Source organism: Mangifera indica, chromosome 3, assembly GCF_011075055.1.
Source record: "Mangifera indica cultivar Alphonso chromosome 3, CATAS_Mindica_2.1, whole genome shotgun sequence".
Lineage (NCBI taxonomy): Eukaryota > Viridiplantae > Streptophyta > Magnoliopsida > Sapindales > Anacardiaceae > Mangifera > Mangifera indica.
The window spans coordinates 850,257-866,242 of record NC_058139.1 but is presented as its reverse complement, the minus strand read 5'-3'; the positions used below and the strand labels follow the sequence as shown (position 1 = coordinate 866,242).

Genomic DNA, 15,986 nt, shown 5'->3' with positions numbered 1-15,986 from the left:
AAATACTTTCTAATCACGTTTTGTGAGAGAAAAAAAGTTTTTTCAAATTTAGTTAATGACTTCCACTAGAAGAATAATTAATTTGGAATTACAACAAGAATATATCTTTACTATTTTAATCGAAGTGCCTTCTATATTTACAATAGTCCCTTTTTTATTTAAATTGAATCAGAAATATATTCATTATTATACCAAAAAGATATAAAATTATAATTCTTTCAAAATCCACTCAAAAAAGTCGCATAAATACGCGAGAGGGAGACACAGGAAGACAAACGGTAAAAACAAAACAAATACTAATTATTGAAATAGTCATTGTCATTAAATTGTAATAATATCAAACAATAACAATAATGTTAATATAGGCATTTTAATCATTAGACAAAATTATATTAAAAATCTTATATCTCATTTATTTATCATATTTTTATCATTTATATTTTAATATATTGTAGCAAAAATGCAAAAGTTTCTTCAGATTATAACTGATATTACTTTAACATATCTTGCACATTACTCAAAATTATATACATAAATTGATAATGATAAATCACGTTAACACGATCCAAAGTCAAATTCAAATTCAAGCAACTCATATTAAATCCTATCGTACACATATTTCAAATATATGTGGGTGCATGTGTTATTGTCCAAAAGTGTTGGTGTGAACCAACTTCAAAGACACGGCTCACCTCACAAATGTGAACCCAAAACCCAGACCCACACTATGAAACAGATCCGAACTAGCCGGTAGATGTCTGTTCCAGACACGTGTTTGGAAACTATTGTTTCGCGCTGCCTGCTTTCCAATCCTTTACTAGTCAACGTTGGACGATTTCACCAGTACAAAGGTGCCCCATCCTGTTCGTCTGACGTTCGTACATAAATAATTCAAATTGCCTTCAAGTTTTCATTAACCTTACAAAATGGCCAAGCATCTTCTCGTCACAGTTACCGTTTTCTTCTTTATCCTTGCACTCTCACATGCTAGTATTCCGTTAGATCTGCCGGAAAATGAAGTCGTCGTCAGCGATCTCGCAGCTGATTTGCCTGAATCCAACGCCAAAACGATCGGTACCTCTACCAGGACGATCGTTCTTCCCAGCGAGAAGCCCGAGACCGAGTCTGAACCCGAAACTGCAGCAGCTACCAAAATCGAAGAGATTGAACCGCTAAAAGCTGAACCTGAGATCGAGACCCAGGAATTTCAGCCGTTGACTGTGGTTAACTTCCGTCCATTAAACCGTCAGTTCCCAAGACGTCCATCGCTCACACTACGTCACCGTCGCCCCTGCCGTCAGCACCATTTTGGCAAGCCATGGGAACCAACACGGTTTCATCAACGCCAAATACCGTACGGTAACGACATGTTGATGTCATCGTCATCATCCGGTGAGGAGAAGGAGGTTCGTGAGATCCCGGCGAGGTGGGTGAAGTTTCACCACAGAGATACGACTGGGCCCAAGTTCCCATTTGATGATGAGGGCGTAGCGGAGGACTTCAAGGGGCTACGTCACTTCCACCGCCACCACCGCCACCATCACCACCACCACATGGAAGGAGAGGAGAAGGAGGAGAGAGAAGAAGGACACGAACACGAGCCTGGATTCTTTGTGAAGATCCGGAAGTTCTTGAATCATTTTTAGAAAATTAAATGCTATAGCGATGCAGATACTGATGCACCACCCCGTTTAGGATTGTGTGCGGGTATTTCTACGTATGAGTTACTGATTTGCTTGTATGTTTGTGTCGTATGTAAATAATTTTACATCTGCTGAAGATGTAGAAGGATATATACGTGCATTAGCGTGTTTCTTATATGTATGTTTTGTAGCTTATACTTGTTGGATTCTCCTTTTCTTATCTAGCCCGAATAAAGTTTGTCTGAAGTTCAAATTGAATCTATAAAACCCAAGTTGAGATCAAACTGGTATATAAATGAATATCGCCAGAGACCTGTCGTCGACTCAACAGGATGAACAATATTTCTAACACGATAAACAGATTTGCTGAAAGGGTAAACAATGTTATTAACAAAACAAACATTATTATTGAAAGAACAAACAAACCATACATATATACCAAATAACCAAGATAGAGTTTCGGATTAAGTTCAACCTGATATAATTAATTAGAATGATGCAAAACTCAACAGACTTTATTAACAAAAGAAGCCAAGTCAAACCTAGCTATCAAACTATAACTTTAACTCAAGTTTGGCTCATTCAAACCCAAAACAATCTCTGATCCTCCCCTAATTATGTGTTTCAAAGTGATGTTATTCATTGAAATGATGCAAAACTCTATCAAACTTTATTAATAATTTGAATTGTGATGAAATCTTACATGAATAAGTAACAAATCAAACGTAAGTGGAACATGAACCAGTGTGTTGGGAGCTGGTCAGTTCGGAACAAGGCCATGGTTTTACCTGATAAGCAATTCCACTAATATCAGAGCACTTGAAAGGAGGAGATGTTGGTCCTTGGACGCCATGAAGGTTAATGTCAGAGAGACAAATTCCAGTGAAGGGAGACTTCTTCAAGCCTTGTATTAAACCTGAATCCAGGATCTTCACACCCCAGACATTTTTTATTGTGATGCCCTTTACAACTGGGAGAGCATTGGGGTTGAAGTTCTCATCAGGGTGATCGCCAACATCTCCAGCTATTTTTATTCCCTTCCTGGCACCTTCCATATACACATCAGAAACTGTGATATTTCTTATGAATCCTCCCCTACCCATGTTAGTCTTCACATGTATACCAACTCCCACATTGTAAAGGTTAATGTTCTCAGCCAAGACATTTTCTACTCCGCCCGAGGTTTCACTTCCAACTGCAATTCCAGCAAATGGTGACGATCCTGTAATTCGCCTGATGGTGATGCCAGAACTAGGACGGCCATAAGCTATCCCATATTCATCCCATCCACTCTTCACAGCCACAAGATCATCTCCAGTAGAAATGTAAGAGTCTTCTATGCAGACATTAGAGCTTGAATCTGTGAAAATCATTTATAAAATTTTGATTTCAGTAGAAATTGAAAATGACCATGCTCAATATTATCATGCTTTCTAAAGACCCCTGTATAATATGTGGTGTTATCCATAGAAGAGAAACAATCTTACGCCGTAGGGGTGAACTACAAGAACTTCACGAACAGAAATAACCAATGACCATAACCATCAACTGTTTATCCTATCATTAGCCATTGCACAAAGTTGCTACAAAGATTTTGTTCTATCGATTGAGAATACACTTCTTACCGTTATGTGAAAATATAGGAATAAAATCTGCATATAATATCACATAATGTTAGGTAATTCTAAAGTTCTGCTCGGGTGTAAGTCATTAAATTTAGAAATAAAACCAGAGACCAACAGATACAAATAACAACTTTGAAAAAAGAGCAAGTACCTGGATCAATGCCATCAGTATTGGGAGAGTCTAATGGAGCCAGGATGGTAACATATCGGATAACGACATTGCTGCAAGAAGGAAGAAAACATCAAACCAGGTTTCAACTTGACCTTATAATTATTATTTCAGCTTTATCAGGCTGCAGGCAGGCAGCACAAAAAGGAGCTTGGTAGGAGAATAAACAGATTGGCAAGAAAAAATTTATAGTCTCTCACCCATTAAGGATAATGAAATGAGCTCATGATTTGACTTGTCTTTGTAACAATAAATCCAGTACAATGATATCCATAGATAACAAGAATGCCATGGCAACCACACACTTTAATTCTATTTTCTAGCTTGGGGTTTGAGCTACTAACTAACATAGCCACTTGTATACATACTCAAACCTCTTGTTGATTCAAGACCATAATCTTATACTTTATTTATGTGAATGGCCACCAGAAACAGTTAAATATCAGTGCCTTTCCACAAGTAAAACCAACACATCTGGACAACTTTATATCAAATTTATAGAAATGAGTTCAGTGCATAGAGATAAAAAATCATTTTTGTTGATTACCTGCAATAAACAGGATGGATGTTCCAAAAAGGAGAATTCTGAAAGATCACATTGGAAATTATTATGCTCCTAGAATTTATGAATTCTATGAGATTGGGTCTTGTAAAGGGAAGAGTTCTTTGCCTCCACATGTTCCACCAGATTGCTCCTTGACCATCAATGGTCCCATTTTCACCTGAGGGGAAAATCTCTCAAACTTTAAAGAGAGAATTAAAATGAAGGGCATACATAAATAACAGTAGCTGCGCATGATACTTCAATAACAGTTTATCTGCAGGTACAGTTTTCAATGGTTGCATTTCTTTTTTATTTTCCTTCTCCAACATTTTGCATCTCTAGTCTAATTGTCTGAATACCATATTAGATAAGCTTATTGAGGTAGACAGAGGAAAAGAGTCTACTAATACATGTTACAAGCCATATTACAATAGAACAATGGTCTTCTCAGAATCTACCTGTGATTACTACATCATGAAGTCCATCTCCATGAATAAAACTCATATACCTTCCTCCAGGGAGCTCCCTCCCTCTTCCATAAGATGGCAAGGGAGCAATTAAGGGCCAATTATCAGTATCCTGAAAATCAAGCAACGAAGAAAGTTATACATAAACTACACCTCACCATGGAAGTCAATGTGACAAAGTGACAGAAATTTATCCATCTTAAAAGATTAATGGGAAAAAGTGTGAAGATAATGTATCTGCTGTATTAAATTCGACAAAAGCTTCATCCCATCTTACTACAGCTAGCCATCAAAATAATTAAGGCATTTTTCCCTCCCCACTAAAATCATACACAAGTCATTATCTGCTTCCAATAGTTCGAAGGGTTATTTAACTACAGCAGCAGTCCAAGGCCAGAGAAGTAAAAGCGACATTGATCAACCAATAAAATTAAAACCAATGATTTAGTTTAGCATAATTAAGTTCATCCATCTTTTTGAGTTGGAAAAAGAATGAGAGAAATTCCTACATTTAACTGACAGATCCTGATCCCAACTTAGGAGCCAAAATGATCCAATGATAATGAGAAAAAAACAAAGATCCTATTCAGTAAGCTAAACGGCTTAAGCACCCATTTGACAATTAACAATGTTCACCAGTTTTCCTTTTTATTGTGTTTATTTATTAACCATATATGAAATAATAATAATCAGAGTAGTCATAATCGAAGCCATGAGTTGTATCCCAAACTTGGTAATCTAGTGGACCAGGAAATATTATATTCCAATTTAATATCTCTGAAGACAGGGACCATCATCCGCCAGCTATCTGGCTGTCCAACCAACAGGATTGTTCATTCTTTCAACGTAGTGCACATGCCACCGTGCTACCCACCCAACATTTTTGCTGTGGACCCATTAAAATTCATTCAGATTCAGATCTCTTGATCCACTACTTAATCAATCTGGCTCAGCCAACACAATGATTCAACTAATAGACATTTCACACGTATCAGAGTACTCAGACCACACAAAAAACAAATATATATATATATATACACACGCGCGCGCAACCAAGTAAGCAATTCCAAATTGTAACCAATTGATATCAGCTCAGACAAGTTTAACATAAATTATATATGCAATCCTGTGTAATCTTTGCCAATAACCAACCAACAAAGATTTCGCACTTCGTGAGAAAATAACTCATTTATAAGCATCATTGGACATATTTAAACGGTTCAGATTGCATATAACATATACAATAATTACAATGTACTGTTCATCAACGTCAACATTATTGAGATGTCGGCAGCATATAGTAGTATTCATTGAATATATGACTCAAATTTAAATCCATACTTGTTCGTGTTAAATGAGTTACCTGAGTGGCCTTGATAACAGCACCTCTAGCCAAATAAAGAGTCATGTGACTAGTAAGATTGAAACTTTCAGTTAAGTACACCCCAGAAGGTACATAAAGTAGCGTGCCACCTCTTCTTCTCAAACGCTCAATCCGATATATCGCCTCACGAAAAGCTTTCGTGTTCAACGTCTTCCCGTCACCGACACCCCCAAAATCGGTGATCGATATCGTATCGTTTCGGTACCTCAACGGTACTATCCCGGAGCACGTTATCACGCTGGCCAGAGAGAAGGAACTAACATACGATAGTAAAATAAGAGAAAAAAGGAGGAAAACCCGAGCCATTTTCGTAATTTTGTTGGTTTAGAAGGACAGTTAACACTTCCAAAGATCTTATTACTGTATTTATAACAACAGTGACAAAGAGAGCGGTACAAAATGTGCTTTGCTTGAAAAAGAGCGCGTACAAGGAGAAAGGTACAAAAACAGATCTGAGAATTGAAAATAGTTCAAATAGAAGAAATAAAGTGGCGAGATTACAGCCAATAGAAAGAGATCTGCATTTGTTTATTGATGGAGAAGTAAGGAAAGAAAAGAATGAGCTAAAGTGTCAGAGAAAAAGAGACGTGTTTGCAGCTGAACAAGCTCATCGGAAACCTAAAAGAGGTAAATGGAGCTGGGATATGGAGATCGAAGAAGGGAATTGGTTTGTCTGTAAGTGGTTGTCTTCAATGGACAAAGAGAGCCAGTCCCGGAATTGAATTGTAAGAAAGATAAGTAAACAGAAGAGGGACTGGGAGAGCTTGTGCTGATAAGTGTGAACGAGTGAATGTGACGCGTCACAGGGCGTGTGCTACTCAAAACAGTTATTTATCTAATATTTGTTCACGAGTTCCGATAGTCATTAATTTCTGATGAGTTTAAATCGGTTCAGATTAAACAGATTTAGAATAATATTTAGATAAACAGTATTATGATCCAGTCCATTGTAATCTATGGGCATGCTCTACTTGGTAAATTGAATGGTAAAGAAAACGAATATCACACGTCAGAGTATGAGATCAAATTTTCCGTACAAGATTTTAAGCCTGATTTGACATATGTTTTTATCAAATGGACTCTTATGAGTCCTGATAATTGCGAGGAATAGTCTGATCCCAACAATTGAATTTTAGGTATTCATCTGCATCAAATTTAGGGCATAATTCAACTGAGCTAAATAGTATTCGGCTCGAGCTCATCAGACTGATAATATCTCAGTTAAAACATACTTGGGATATGAATGAATGAATGATTCAAACTCAATTTACACTTAAATTTTACTTTGTATATATTTATCTATTACTTAATATATTTAAAGTAAAAAAAGATAAAGGTGTTATGGATGTAAATACAAAATTTAAAACTATTTAAAATATATTGATATTTTATTTAAATCAAATTATAAACTCACAAAATTTTCAAATCAACTAATATCAAGTTTGAGATAAACTAAGCAATGAGCTACTTGCAAACAGCTCATTTACACTGTTAGATTGGATTGATCGATCACCAAGTACAATCGAACCAATACAAGGTTCAAACATTGGTGAACTCACAAACTCACTGATACCGATTCAACCAATATCACGTTAGAGCTCAGGCGGTGATATTATTATCCCCACATATTATCTTTCTATATATCCAACTTGCCAAGTCCTTCAACCAATGATTTCTATAAAGCTAATCCAACTACCATTAACAGAAACATAATCAAACACGCATAAAATTTGTCTTGTCTTCCATGTTTTTCTTCTTCATTTTTCAAATAAATCCAATCCGACACAATAATTGCATCCGCAAAGAGAAAAATTGAGAAAAGGGATCTCTTCTCGATTAGCAAAGAGAAAAGCTAATCCAACTACCATTAACAGAAACATATTGTGCATATGTATTGAAATACGGTAACTATGGCAGCGCCTGTCTTTATGGAAGGGTAAAGTAATAAAGGACCTCGAGCCTCATAAATCCTCACACACCTTCTGCGAGTATAGCTTAAATGAGGAGCCCAAACATGGACCACCTAATTTCTTCGACTCTTTTAGCTGGGACCGCGTGACGAAGTCATTTATCTTTTCGTATTGGAAGGGTCAGTCTTTGCATTTTTTTCAACTAAAGAAAATAAAATTTGCAACATTTTTATTAAAAAAATTAAACATTTATTTTATATTTTTTTATTAGATGGACTAAATTTTTATTATTTCGTTTGTAGCCACCAAACTAATTACTTTAAAAACAAAACAAAACAAAGTACCGAAAATTTAATCCCTCCTATAAAAAAAAAAATGAAAGTTTAGATTTTTTTTAACCAAAAAATCTGAAAATTCAATCTCTTCAATAGGGAAAGAGATGATCCTCCCATATTTACAATTTCATTTATGCACTAATATTCTTAAATTTCACCCAGACAGAAAATCACATTTAGTTCATAAAGCATGCACTCCAAACGCTAACCAGTTTGAAAGTAACATATATTCATCATGCAAAAATATGTACAATCTGAAATCAGTAAATACCATGCCCAATTATTGAAACATAGAAAAATCACAGAGATAAATCTACATTTGTTTTCTTTTTTAATATAGGAATCTTGTAGATCATAGATAAGCTTTGATCGTCAGCCACTATGAATACAAGATACCCAAAACATCAATTTAGTGAAAGAAATCAATCATAAAGTATATGCATAGAAAAGCTGAACATGTCTGTAGATGCAAAATATTCTACTCACTTTTTGACATAGATGCTTCACACCCTCCACCCGCAACAAAAGGGTACCTCTATCTCACTAACCTGGCTCCAAGACTCAGATTCTGTCAATCGACTCAGTCCAGTCCAGCACAGCCAAACGCTCTGAGACATCAGCTAGAGACTTGAGATTGCATTTGATCAGAGCCTCAACAAAAAAGCATGTTTCATCCTTGGTATTTCCATCTGGTACATCCACCACGAATGATTCCGTTACTAATGTTCCTGGTCTCCCATCAATGACCTCTGGATGTACAGTCATGATGGAAGAGTAGTTCTGCAATTTAGGAAGAAGGTGAAATAGACTTGGATATAAATTTTGGATGATCATGATAGTGCTCAAGTACAGTAATGACTAGCAAAGAAAAACAGATTGATTGATCTAATTCACAAGTAGAGAAGCAGGCAGTCTGCCAATAACCACTTCAAATTCAATAAAAGGAATTGAATTAATCATTGAACTGTAATAACACATTAGAATGAATTCTATATAAAAACTAAAAAAACACAGGCACAATGAGATAAAATCACTTTAGTATGCTCATGCATTAATCTACCAATTGCACAAGTGAATTACTGGGCTCGGTTTGAATATGGTACCGAGACAAAAAAAGGCCAGAATGGACACAAATTGGTATTGACTATAGAGGAAACATCACCCAGAGGTTGAGAGCACTGAAAATTCATTTACCCAACCCAATGAGCTACCGCAAAGACTATACAAGTTCAAGTTCCAGTAAAAAACCCAGATTCCTGTTTATTGTTTCTAAATGGCCTCCAAAGAAAATTTTAAATAATCAATGCAAGAAAAGTTCCTGCCAGATAGAACAGTACTAAAAACATATGTTTAAAAAAGACCATAAAATTACAGTGAAATCTCAATAAAAATGTTACTATAAGTTCTTTACTGTGAAATATAAGCACAAGGCATGTATACCAATTTATATATTTATTCGTGCAATTGGTATAAATTAAAAATCCAATCAGGAAGGTCAAAAAATGGCCAAGCCAATGGCCAAACCACGCAAGTAGGCAATTAAATGTTACCAACAATAAGTCATTTAAAACATGAGCCAAGCAGTGAAATAGTCATACCACTTCACAGCATTCCCTCTTGAATTTTTTTTTCACTAATTTCAGATAAATGTATTAAGTTTTACAAAGAGTAAACAAAGAAACACAATTTTACCATTATACCTTTTTAATCAAACTATTATGTTGGGCATATGAGTGTTATACTCTTTTTTCATTGAAAGTGCCATTGCATTTTACTGACAGATTTTTCAAGCACAAGAAATAGTACAATAGAATTAATCATAAAATTGCGTTTCTTAAATTGTTATGCTACTAAATCTTTCCTCAACAAAGTCATATATAATTATCTAAAAGTGGTGAAAATTCAAAGACACATGTTGTGAAGCACTGTAAATATTCCACTGCTTGCCAGACATTTTAAATTCACTTTTTCCTGTCGACGCTTCACTTCACTAATTAGGCAAATTGATGATTTGGGACTTCCATATGTGGAGTCTTCCATTGCATTTGTAATTTGTATCAGACCTAATGAAACAGTTGCCCTACTCTTTCTCTCTCTCTGACAATATCATTTTCTCTTACACAATATATTATTTATTCCACAAGATGTGCTAAGTAAGAACCATAATTCGATATATATATTTCATAGAGATATTTCATATTTTAGCTTTTCAGCTTCTTTTTGGAAAACAAAATCCCATTTTGGTATAACAAAGAACAATCTTAAGTTCCAAAATGCCTTCCAACATCTCTGATAATCAACTCCAATATGAAATCAGTTCATAAACTGATTTAACTCATTATTAAAAACCTAATACAAGTCAAGAAATCCTTATTCTACAACAAATTGTACATTTTCAATTTTTCTTCATAGTGAAATTCTTAAGAGGCACACAAAGCCAGATAAAATTTTGGGCAATTAGGGTAAACTCCTCATATTGCATCATAGTAAAGTTCCACTGATAAAACTAAAACTAAAATGAAGTAAACCAATTTTACAAGCAATGGTTAATATTTCAATCTAGGTACATTACTGAGACTTGAATGTAACCAACTTGTCCAGATCTAACAAAGTTATTCCACGTGCTTGTGCACATGCACAAAGGTATCATTTATGAAATGAATAATAAACATACCTTGAGCCTGTGATCTCCTCCAACAATCCTCATGCTAAAAATATGTTCTTCATCATCTAGCAGCTCCAACCTTTCAGTGCTAGTTGTAGCTGGAAGTCCTGACCTAACATTCACCTCTCTGACACTTCCAATCTGAGGGTCACCGTTTACAATGCATTGGCTAATGAACGGCTTATACTTCTGCGGTTGATCGAATCTCCTCACCAAAGACCAAACCTGACAGTGAAAAGCATCCCCAATGAATCTCTCAGAGGAAGAATTTAGAAAAAAAAAACTCTTAAACCAAAACTACCAAGATTTAAAAGCTGCATGCAATAGATTCTAGTGAAATGCAATCAACATTCAATAAAACATGCCTGTAAAACTTTGTCAACCATTACACAGGTCAGGCTCCACTTTAAATTTGTCAAATGTAAAAAGTCCTTAACACAAAGCTCTAAACAAACTCACAACATTTATGGATGCCGTAAGAAAAATCAAACTCATTGTAAACGCTAACAAAGTTCAAATACAAATTCAATTTGACATATATTACTTCACAGAACAGTTAAAATACAAATCGCCAATCACTCTAAAAAGTAAATGATCAAACTCCGATCTGTGTACGGATCTCCGATTTGATTGATTTGAAAAACAATAAGAGATTTTAAAAAGCTTACTAGAGGAACAGGAGCTTTGATGTGTTTAACAAGAGCAGAACTACACTGGTGGTCGTGGACCTCGTGCTTGTGGAGTATGTTGACGGACTCACTTCCGTCGCCGTTAACGATGATATAGTCGTTGGTCACCATCCCGTAACTCTAGCGGAATATCGGGCCAGAAATATACTGTGTCCAATATCAGCCGGAATATCGGCTTCTTCTGTTATGGAATCTCAGAAGCTTCCAAAATGCACCGCCATTCGGAGTGAAAGGTCCACAGCCTCTCATCTCATCCACCTAATTAAAAAATAAATTAAAATACTGTTTTTTTATTTTTATTTTTTTCACTTTTCTTAGCATTATTTATTATTCGAGTTTGTTACGGCGGATTAGGCTCATGAGACTTGAGAGGAATTCCCTTTTTCTTTTTTTTTTTTTCCCGAAAAAAGAATTGACATTGCCAAGGACAGGAATTTGACTCTAGTCAAACTGTGTCGTTTTGGTGAAGCTGCTTGGAACTTACTATCTTCTGATTGAGGGTGGACATTACAGCGATCATAACATGTGGTGAATTTAGGGTTGGAATGATTTAGATTAGAGTTGAAGCTTTAGATTAATCTAAGTTCAAGGGTTTATTGATATCATTGTAAATTGGTAACAAAATTGTTTTTTTTTTATTTTTTAATAATTTTTTTGATAATTCTTTTATTTATTTATTAACTATTCATCTTTTTTCATATTGTTGTTTATTATTGAATCAATTCTAACTTAAGTTTAAATTAATCTTTTTACATTAAAATCAATTAAATCAATTCTTATTTAAATTTAATTTAACTCAAATTCATATACCTATGTTAGTAAATAACTTATGTAAATTTTATTCTTTAACAAACCTTGTGAAAATAGTTTTATAATGTAAATCAAATAAACATTCAAACTATAATTAATTATTCAAAAGTGTGGTCAAGTAATATGTTGTGTATGCTCTTGATCAAATGGATTGGCTTTGAGCCAAACAATCTCAACTTAGAACAAACTTATTTGTAATACAAAATCTTAGATGATAGGTGAATCTTTCAAAAGTTCATGGTTTGCATCAGGATTTGACGTGAACTTGGGTTGTTTTTACATTTTATAGGGTTATTTTTGCACAGGGTAAAGGTTTTCTTTTATGTTTTTTGAAAAGTTTAGGTGCATTTCAGGTTTTCATATATAAACCATACCACAGGGGCATTGTTACGAACTCAGTGGCCCGTAAAACTAGTAAGTCTTACTTAGGCCGCAGATAAGTTTCTATCATGATATTGATCTGCGGTTCTAGTCTTTCCACAGTGCCTCTGAGCTGGAAAATTCCATCAAAGAAAATTGTCCATTTAAAATTGATATTGGGCCTGTCTACAGTGTAGATGTAAGATCTTCTTGTTTTCTTTGCAATATTTTCTTTTGTATTCATGCTGGCAATATATTTGTCTTATGGAACAAAATAATTAATATTAGCTTTCTAGTTGATTCACTTTGCTCTCCATGCTTAGACTGCGATTTCCAGATTTAATTGTAATTTTGCAGCTTGAAATACATGGTACCGATCTTCCCTTCATTTCATAGTGAGCGATTGTCAAGTCACGTTGCACTGCCGACAACAACTCGCTTTCTAGAAGTTGGAGCCTCGTGTCATTCTTCTTTGAGAACAGCTTGGCAAACGCATTCCAAGCTTCGTGAGGGGTTTTGGCATCCCGAATGTGCTCTAGCATAACTTCTTCGATTGTTGTCTTCAAAGCGAACATCGTTTTACCTGCTTTTATCTTCTATTTTCGTAATGTACCATTCGAATCCTCAGCCTCCAGTTGAGTAATTTCGCTTCCATTCACAACCTCCCACAAGTCTTGGCCTTGCATGTAACATGTTGACCAAGCATTGTAATTTTGGTTGTTGAGCTTTTTTATTCCGCCAATGACTTGAAGATCACCCATTTAAAAACTACTACTTACAACCTCTTTTTTTTTTTTATTTACTCTTTTTGTGGCTCTGATACAAATCTGTTACAAACTAAAACCATTGAATAAAAGAGATAAACAGAGGAGAAAAGAACATTGCAGCAACGTGCTGTAACAAACTACCTAAGACTAGGACAATTCTTAGCTTAAAAAAAACTGAACAGAAGCATAACTTTGACTAAAAAAAACAAACTTGACTTGTTCAACTCCTCACAGACACGTGCTGATGTTGATAACTCTAACATTATGAAAATTATTAACTTTATTCCAAACTGGGGAACGTATAAGAACAATTCTATCCATCCTATCTCCAACTAGCTACTGCTTGGAATATTTTTCATGTGCTGAAATATTACTAATCATGCAAGACCCATAATTTTGTGAAACATAAAGCTCTGCACAGAAAATTATTAAAAACACATAATGGAAGATCTATCTAACTATAAACAGAGGTGGAGCTGATGAAAAGTGTGTGTAAATATATATATAAAGTGAACAATCGTTTGAAAAAAAAAAAAAAGAAGAAAGAGAGAGAATTATCATTGAAGAAGAAGAACCACCCAAAGAGGGAAAAAATTTTCCATAAAACAATTGGACATTAATCTCGAACCAAACTCAATAAGCTGAAATAACTTTATGTTGGTTATAATTTGACAACAAAAATTCCCACAATACAACCAAGGCTGAAAAGATATAGTTTGACATTCAAAAAAAGAAAAGAATTGCAAAATGACCACAAAATTGTCTTCCTTTCTCAAAGCTCCATCGCAACTTGCAAGATCATAAACAGCCACCCAGCTGCTAAAAGATGATCAAGATAGAGCAGCAAGAGCTTACGTTAAGAAAAGAAAGGACACAACCATGAACTCTTTTACTACAACAATCATGAATGCATGTACATTCCAGTCATCATTATCCCATAAGTGAACTAGTGAGGGTAACATCCACAAGATACTAATAAAATGCGTGCAACATTCAAAATGAGTATAAAATAAAGATTAAAATAAACCTAATACTCCAATATGTGATTTCAATTGAACCGTTTTCACTTTCTGCAACTGTAATGCATTAACTTTTTTATTTCAAGCACATGTTCAATGAGCAGTAGAGATGGCAATTGTGGCCAAAATTTAGGGTCTCCGATCTGCCCAACTCTACCGAGAAAGAAATTTTTTTGATAGAAATGAGGAAGGGGACAAAGACATAGATGGAAAATAACCATATAACCAAAGATAGAGATACATATGTCTCATCCCCATACCACCTCTGTCCTCACCCTATCTTATCCTCCTCCTTTTACATTAATATCTTCATTTAAAATATCAATATATCTTTATAGTTTTAAATTATTTACGTTTTTTAAATTTATTTATATTTTTATTGTGCATATTAAAGTGGTTAGCATACACTATTCATGTGATTTGAAATAGTGGGTTGGTTTTAATTTAGTTAATTTTGTTGTTTAATATATTTATGTTGTGTTTAGCAGATATGAGACAAAATTTTTCTCCGTGAATACAAATACGGGGAGGAAATTGTTTTTCATAGATAGGGGATAGAAAATCTTTGTTATCTTGTAACGGAAAAGATGATTGATATATATCCCCTCTGAAGTCAAAGATGAGGAATAATGTATTCAAATCCGCCTCTCTCTATTACCATTCATATTGAGTAGTAGTATGTTTTGTTAGTGTAATAATATTAACTCGTGTAAGTAGTTTTTGTCAAAGGAGAGTGGCAATTTACTAAGAACCAGTTCTGCATATCTTGACAAAAATGATCTGGGTCAATCTGAAATCCACAAGCTCTGTTGCGCAACAACAAATGATCTTGGTTAAAAAATAAAAAACAATATAACAAACAATGCCACACATACATTTCAAAATTCATATCCAAGAAATGATTTATCCTATTTTGTTTTTTGTTATATCATTTTAATTTACGCAAATACTCCACATACTATGACATCTTACTTAAATGAAATTTTTAACTTTAATATATTTAAGTTACACACTTTAGGAGGACAGGCAAGAAACCTTGAACATTAGATACACAGAGTAAAATCATTTAACTTTTTTCTTTAGTCGCAATCATGACTTAGAGATGGCAACTATTGTCATTTTAATCAAACTAAGGTTTAAATCAAACCGAATCGAGTATTATTTGGTCAAAACTCTACTTAATTGTATTTAGACAATACTCAAGTTTATCCAGATAGAAAGTTTTGGGTTTGAGTTCGAGATAGAAAGGATTAACTTGAGCTTTAATCGATGCACTATTAACCATATAATTTATATATTTAATAATTATCTTTGTATTTAAGTCAAAGATTAAGATTATTAGGGTGTAAATTTAAAATTTTAAAATGTAGGGATTTTTTGCAAAATACTCAAGTCAAGTTGTATGCTTACAAGCTCATTAAGTCAAGCAACAATAAATTTGCATTTGACTTGTTTGCACTATTCTTAATTCCTTTTAGAGATACATTATTTATATGTTCAAGTATTAACATCATTAAGTTTTTTAGGGTAAAATGATAATATCAGTTTTTCCCTAAACAAAACCTAAATTAACTTATGAACCGTTAACTTTCTCTTGTT

General features: G+C 34.4%; 2 protein-coding genes across 2 annotated transcripts; both read right to left on the bottom strand.

The window, feature by feature from the left end:
• Positions 1–2,291: 2,291 nt before the first annotated feature.
• LOC123210792 (probable polygalacturonase) lies at positions 2,292–6,647 on the bottom strand. The gene is made up of 5 exons (XM_044629272.1): positions 5,812–6,647; positions 4,440–4,560; positions 3,985–4,159; positions 3,420–3,490; positions 2,292–3,003 (listed from the first exon to the last, which is right to left on the bottom strand). The coding sequence occupies exons 1-5, from the start codon at positions 6,136–6,138 to the stop codon at positions 2,363–2,365; spliced, it is 1,335 nt and encodes a 444-aa protein (XP_044485207.1). The 5' UTR covers positions 6,139–6,647; the 3' UTR covers positions 2,292–2,362.
• A 1,690-nt stretch (positions 6,648–8,337) lies between these two features.
• Positions 8,338–11,704, bottom strand: LOC123212490 (abscisic acid receptor PYL3-like). Its single transcript, XM_044631652.1, has 3 exons — positions 11,411–11,704; positions 10,752–10,967; positions 8,338–8,857 (listed from the first exon to the last, which is right to left on the bottom strand). Exons 1-3 carry the CDS (start codon positions 11,540–11,542, stop codon positions 8,639–8,641), a joined length of 567 nt encoding a protein of 188 aa, XP_044487587.1. The 5' UTR covers positions 11,543–11,704; the 3' UTR covers positions 8,338–8,638.
• Between the last annotated feature and the right edge of the window lie 4,282 nt (positions 11,705–15,986).

Coding starts and splice junctions, on each gene's coding strand:
- LOC123210792 (XM_044629272.1), bottom strand. CDS start 6,138: ATGGCTCGGGTTTTCCTCCTTTTTTCTCTTATTTTACTATCGTATGTT. Junction 3,491..3,984: donor ATCCATCCTGTTTATTGCAG/GTAATCAACAAA, acceptor TCCTTCTTGCAG/CAATGTCGTTATCCGATATG. Junction 3,004..3,419: donor TACTGATGGCATTGATCCAG/GTACTTGCTCTT, acceptor TGATTTTCACAG/ATTCAAGCTCTAATGTCTGC.
- LOC123212490 (XM_044631652.1), bottom strand. CDS start 11,542: ATGGTGACCAACGACTATATCATCGTTAACGGCGACGGAAGTGAGTCC. Junction 10,968..11,410: donor TCAAAGCTCCTGTTCCTCTA/GTAAGCTTTTTA, acceptor TTTCACTGTCAG/GTTTGGTCTTTGGTGAGGAG. Junction 8,858..10,751: donor GAGGAGATCACAGGCTCAAG/GTATGTTTATTA, acceptor CCTAAATTGCAG/AACTACTCTTCCATCATGAC.